This window comes from Agrilus planipennis, unplaced genomic scaffold (assembly GCF_000699045.2).
Source record: "Agrilus planipennis isolate EAB-ADULT unplaced genomic scaffold, Apla_2.0 scaffold106, whole genome shotgun sequence".
Classification (NCBI taxonomy): Eukaryota; Metazoa; Arthropoda; class Insecta; order Coleoptera; family Buprestidae; genus Agrilus; species Agrilus planipennis.
Genome location: NW_020438893.1, coordinates 898,051 through 904,863, shown reverse-complemented (window position 1 = coordinate 904,863; position 6,813 = coordinate 898,051). Strand labels below are relative to the sequence as shown.

At 33.3% G+C, this 6,813-nt stretch overlaps 1 protein-coding gene across 1 annotated transcript; it reads left to right on the top strand.

Annotated features, from left to right (window-relative positions):
* Positions 1-1,572: 1,572 nt before the first annotated feature.
* Positions 1,573-5,673, top strand: LOC112904021 (zinc finger protein 567-like; the record flags this gene model as incomplete). The annotated part of the gene is made up of 2 exons (XM_025973054.1): positions 1,573-1,779; positions 5,064-5,673. Coding segments are annotated over 2 exons (462 nt in total), but the record flags the coding sequence as incomplete, so codon positions are not given.
* Between the last annotated feature and the right edge of the window lie 1,140 nt (positions 5,674-6,813).

Sequence of the window (6,813 nt, the reverse complement as noted above, 5' to 3'; positions counted from 1 at the left end):
ATGAAGTTCTTTAAGCACAACTTTATTCTGAAGAAACATATTAGGAGAAAACATCCGCATTGCATTAATTAAATTGAAGGAAAAGAACAATCTACAACGAAGTGTTGATGATCTGTAGAACGTTTTTTTTTTTATAGAAAATAAATGTAATAATAAGCAGTATAAAGATCAAGTTTTTGCATGTTATTGTATAAGTTCTTTAATAAATATTTTTGTAACTAAAAGTCGTTTTTTTCTCCATTAGTTTCATATTTAAATAAACGCAAATTGTTTGCACTGCACTGTAAAATTGTTTATTATGTAGAAGTAATGTACCAACTGCGTAAATTTAGCCGGCGTCTTTGGTTTTAATTAGCATTTTACGAGCTTATTGAGCGTGGTCGTTGGGATTTTATTCCTGACGTTTCGCCTATAATTGCGAGGGCATTTTCAAAGGTAGTTCGTTGCTAGTCTTGTTCGAAGCGTTCGTCGGGACTGTTTGCTGAAGATTCGAGCAAAACCACCAGCGCACTTATAGACGAAACGTCAGAAATAAAATCCCAACGATTGGCCTACCAACAAACCCGGAAAATACTAGTAATGTACTAATGTGCCAACTATTTATAGCTCTATAAGAACATGCTTGTTTTAACACAGGCTTCGGCCTCACTTACTGCACAATTTATATGTAACAAAAATTTGTTGTTGAGGTAATGTTAAAATTAATGTTCGTTATTTTTTCTTTCTGTGAAAAATAGTAATTCTAATTTTGTTTCAGAATTCACATGTCCGCAGTGCGATGTGCACTGCAACAAATATTATAACCTTATACGTCATTTGAAGTACGTTTGTGGTAAAGAGCCCAAATACTCGTGCAATTTGTGTAAATACAAATCGAAAAGAAGAAACGACCTCAGACGTCATAAGGAAAAGAAGCATAAGGAAATTTGTCAGGATCAACCAGAATTTATTGGATTCGAAGATCACGAGATATTGGGAAAGTTATATGACTTTAATAAAAAGTGATTCTTCCTTAATAAAATAGCGAAAGAATAATTAGTTTTGTGGTGGTAATTGTTAAAAATTAATTGTTTTCATGTAAGAACTCTAGTTATTGCACAAAATATGTATAGGTATAATAGATACAAAGCTTTAAACGACAGATTATAACAATAAACTTGTAATAAAATCGTTACTTCTTCTTCCTGATTAGATATATGAAAAAATATGATTCTCCCATTGCATTCCTATTGCAACTTAAGAAAGTGATAAATAAATATTGCAATTTCGAAACAAAACTGCGGCATGTGAAGGTGGTATACCGGCATCTACTGACTGTTTACTGCAGTATTGTTTGTTTTTTGTTTGTGTGATTTATCGAAGTTATCTAGATGCCTATGATGTGCTGATGGAAACTAATAAGTTTGAAATCGCGGTCTACATCTGGCAATTTCGATAAAAAGCTGAATGTTCTCTATAAGTCATACTTACAATGTGATCTAAAATAATTATAAATTCGGGTACCAAAAATTGGATTAAACCGCTTATGGATTTATGTATATGTAGGGGTAATAATAAATAAATAAATAACTGTCGAATTTTTTTTTAATAGGTCCTTGTTCGTTTCGTTGTCACCAATGCCGCAAGACTTACAAGTATCGAAGAAATCTTTTGAAACATATTAATTACGAGTGTGGAATAGAACCGAAATTCGCTTGTCCCTACTGTACATACAAAGCCAAGCAGAAGATTACGTTACGATCACATATGATTAACAGACATGGAAACGATTTAGTAAAGAGATTTATTTGATTTTTGTATATGCATTTATTGAGTATATCTTATATTGTGTATACAACATTGAATGTTGTAATAGTTATTAAAATCATTTGTTAATAATATTACTAAGGACCGCACGTCGTTATGAGGGACGCACTTAGGAAATAAATTGTTGTCAATTACCTAACTACTAACCATGCATTTTTGACTGCTCCAATTAGTCGACACTGGTCAAGAATAAAATTAAATTTATTTTTAATAAAAATAAAGAATACTTAACTATTAAATTCGGACCTTCCATGTGACTGCGAACGGCGTTAGGTCCTTAAATATTTCTGCTAAATAAAAAAAAATAATAAAATTTGTTGTATTTTACTCCTGAATATGCTATAATCCAGTGGTTTCCAACCCCATTTTTTTTGTTTTGATATTATTTTTCTTTGTTTTTCAAAGTGACATTTTGATAACAGCTAGGCGCCCCCTTTACAATAGTTCCGCGTCCCATGGATGGGAAATCAATACTGTAATCGTTAGAAATAGTAATAAAAATAGATATTTAACGATAAAGTTGACACATTTGTTTGTGTTTTCCGTTTTGTTAATGCCTGATTAATTTTAGTACTTACTTAGGGTAGATTGCCTTTGTAGATGTATTCCCTTAATTGAGGTAAGAAAATAGAATGTAGTGAAACCAGTGTGTGCATATATATATATCTATATTTATCTGGATTAGTATCTATAAATTAATAAGATTTTTTTTAGATTCAAACGAACGTTTTCCCTGTCCCGTATGCGGATTGACGTACAAGAGGAGGAAACATCTCAGTCGACACATGCACTATGAATGTGTCAATGTTATTCCCAGATTTCGTTGTGAAGTTTGCAGCAAAAGATACACTCAGAAGCATAATCTTAATAAGCATCTTCTAAAAGCCCACAACATTCTTGGGAACGATCAAGAATTTGATATTTACCAATAAAGTTTGAAGCGAAGGTTTCGTACCATACTCAATTTTTCTTCCCATCCGGCCGTATGGCCGAATATACCTAATATAATGTGTTCCCTCTGTAATTTTAATATTAATAAATATTATACCATAAACAGTGTTATCCATTTTCGCTTACAAAATTTTATATGCAGGATCAGAATGAAGATCTTGGTCTGCCTACTCTACGTTTACGTAAGTATTATTGAGTGCTAACTATTCAAAATTGTAGAGCTCAATGTAATTATTAATGCTTATTTACACGTCACTATATTTATCTAATCAGCTGTCCAAATATTAACAACTGGCTGTCGTCCGTAGGCCTGTTGATATTGTTACTCTGGAGCAGTTTCCATTCTTCTCGAGAATTCTAGAAATCCTGTTGTTAAGCTGTAAATATGTGTCACTCAGGGTATAATTTATTACCCTCCGCGTCTTTAGCTCTTTAGCACAAAAATTGTCGACCATCGGTCGGTTCCTACCTGCGAACATACCCAAGAGTCGTCGAGCGATAAGAAAAATAAACTACTATTCCCGCAATTTTGTGATTACTTCCTGAAAAGATTGAAAGATCCATGTACGTATTTAATATTTAGGTAGTGTATAGTAGACAGTATGAACTTTCCTAAAGTTTTTATTATTTTAGGTAGCAAGGACCTAGTTGATAGATTTCGTTGTAACAGATGCCCCAAATCGTACACCCTCTTGACAAATTTGAGAAGACACCAGAGGATAGTGTGCGGAAAAGAAAAGAAAATTGTCTGTCGGTGGTGTTCTACAAAGTTTTATTACAAGAGCGAGTTATTGTCGCACCATTTGTCAAACCACAGAGACATTGATGTTAAGAATATCAAAACATAAATAACATATTTTTCATCGTATAACCATACTATTATGTACTGTGGCATCTTAGTCACCCCCGATGTTAATTATAAACGTTAGGGATCTTAACATGGACGTTAAGAGTACCTATGCTCTAAATTGTTTAAACACATTTTGGAGTTAACAGTATTATTAACGTTTAGGTTACTGTTCGTTGATTGGGACAGGTGTTATCCATAACAGAAGAAAAGTAATTCTGTCTTGCCTTGAGTTTTATTATTATTACAATAAAAAGGCATGTATTGCTATAAAAAGCTTAAAAAGTGCTATTGTGTATATACGCATATTTGCCGTAACATGAATGTTGAACTTTTCTCGATGAAACATTTTTAGTAAGGAAGACAACACAGAAGCTGACTATGCTACAATTGTGAATAAAATAAAAGTTTTACAACAGAAAATTGTCTTTATGTACTCCACGCAAGCACCCACATTAGTTCCTCTCATTGTATCATGGTCGGATACACGACAAAACGTACCATGTTACCAAACGTACCACGTCTATCTACCAAGGGTCTACCAATTGCTTTAATGTATTTTGAATGTGACAAAACGTACCATCGTTATTGAGCAATATTGGATCTATTTAAACAATTGTTTAAAAACGATTTTTATAACGTAACATAACCTCGTGTCTCCGGCGGGCAATGGCATTAAAGAAAGTCCAGTCTGTTATAAATCTACATGGTCAAACCTCCATAATCAGCTGACTACAACCCACAATATACTATTATACTTCATTTACTTTCTCTAGCGATGTGCCCCTTCCAATGTTTGGATGCGCGGTGGCAAAATCGTATGTAGGGAGAAAAAAGCTCATTATACTCTCGACTCTTGTCCATTAAGCATACTTTTTCATACAGTACCTGCCAAAAGTTTTGTTCAATCATGAATAGTAGTGCGAGTCGAAAACAAGCGCTAAAGCCTTTAATATATCTTCAAATATAAATAAACATCCTGTTGATATTTTCAGTAGTAAATGGTACCAATAACAGCACATTTGAGCAATGCAATTGTAGTGGACGAAATGGTCAATTTTTCCGTGCAGTACTGTACGAATTATACGCTCCTCACCGGTTAAGAGTTTGGCCGAGAGTTGTCTCCTTCCTTTTCTAGCCTAGGGCTGTTCTTTTCTACTTTGCGCCGGTCAAACTAAAGGTCACATCGCTAAAGAAATTGCTACGCCACATAGAATATCCCTGGTGGTACGTTTTGACATCAATAGGTAGAAATGGTACGTTTTGTCGCTGGTACATTTTGACGTGTAACGACCATAGTCACGTTATTGTGACGACCTTCACTACTTTTGTAGTTTTATGAATAAAAATTGTACATTTCCGAGTAAGTACCAAAGCTCATAGTTTTACTTGTATTTAGATCATTTTGTGTTAAGTTAAGTAGACTATCTGTAGATTTTCGTGATTAGTATTGTTCTAGATATTTATTTACATTATTTATGTTGCAGGGGAAAGAAATTACTACTGCGGTCAGTGTGGCAGGTCATACAAAAGGGCTAAACATTTGTACAGGCATAGAAAATTCGAATGCGGCAAGGAACCAACTTTTGCTTGCGAATTTCCCGGTTGCACTTTCAAATGCAAAAGAAAGGACAATTTGAAATTGCATCAAAAGACTCATTGGTCTCCTGCAAAACGAAATTTCGTGTGGAACAACTGCATAAAGTTGCTGTAAATAATACTATTTGTTTTCATAAGTTAAGGATAGGTTTAAATTCATATAATGTAGCCTATAAAATTATCTTACTTTCGTGGTCGTTTTGATTCAAGTACATGTTAATGGTATGTATGTACGTTATGGACACTGCGGCCAATTTTTGTAAACAGTTACTAAACTTTTAAAAATAAATCGGGTAAAGGATTTAATCAGTTTTGTCTAATCTACGACATTTTCTGTTTATCACTGTCGTTATTACATTACCTTATTATTATTATTATTGTTAAGTGTTACTGATAATTCGCATAAATTTAAGTTGTAATCTTTTGTAGTTATAGATGCTGAATTTAAATAAATAATAATAGATATCGTCGACGCTTCTTTGATTTATTTTTTATTTATCGACGATAGGAAAGAAATTTACTAGCGTATAAAACCGAAAAGTGTAACGTTACGCGTCACGTCACGCTCCATGTGTGACCCCTAGTGGATATGTCCGAAAGGAGTCATTTTAACAGGCCTCAGAAGCTAGCCTGTTAGTACCAACCGATAACCCGAAAATTACAATTTCGGCAAATTGTCAGCAAATCGCAGTGTATGTAATTTAACTAAAATATTTGTTTTAGGAAAATGGGTCTGCGTGTGTGGAAAAGAATACAACCGAGAAAAATCGTATTATGTTCATTGGAAATATGATTGCATCAAAGTTAATGAACAAATTCGTTGTCCAGTAAACGGTTGCGTGTTTAAGAGTATGCGAAGACATAATTTGAAAAGACATTTAAATCTCATTCATAGGATATTTGATGACATATAAGACTGCATAATTTCCAGAGAGAAATTTTTAGTTTTAGGCTTTAGCTAGCGTGCACTGTCTCTCTTCTTCTATGCTCACGTCATAAAGAAACTTCGCTCCTATCAGGCATCCCGAGATACCACACGACTTCCTTTTTATATTCCTCGAATGTGCTTTTGTTTATTAACAAAACTTCAAACATTTTTCACTAGATGGCAGCTTACCGTCTCTTTGAACTTTCAATACAAACCCTCTGTTGTTGAATTTTTTTATTTAAATTGTGTATGATGTAACTTCATAGTATTAATAAGACCTAAACGTTAAATAGGTTTATTTTTTATAATTGACTAAATAAAATTGTTAATACCTATTGATTTTTGTTACTTTTTTTGTACAAATGTGTACCGCATGTATTTATAAAATTTATAGATACATACGATAATTTTATGTAGTTGCAACAACTTATTTTAGGTAACAAGGCCCAGGTAGATAAATTTCGTTGCAATAGGTGTCCAAAATCATATACCCTCTTAAGAAATCTAAGAAGACATCAAAAGGTAGAGTGCGGAAAAGAGAAAGGAATTGTCTGTCAGTGGTGTTCTGCAAGATTTTATTACAAGTCCAAGTTATTGTCACATCATTTGACAAAGCACAGAGAGAAAATATCAAAAAATTGTCGTTGAACTCACTACAATATAATTAATATATTTTTCTTTT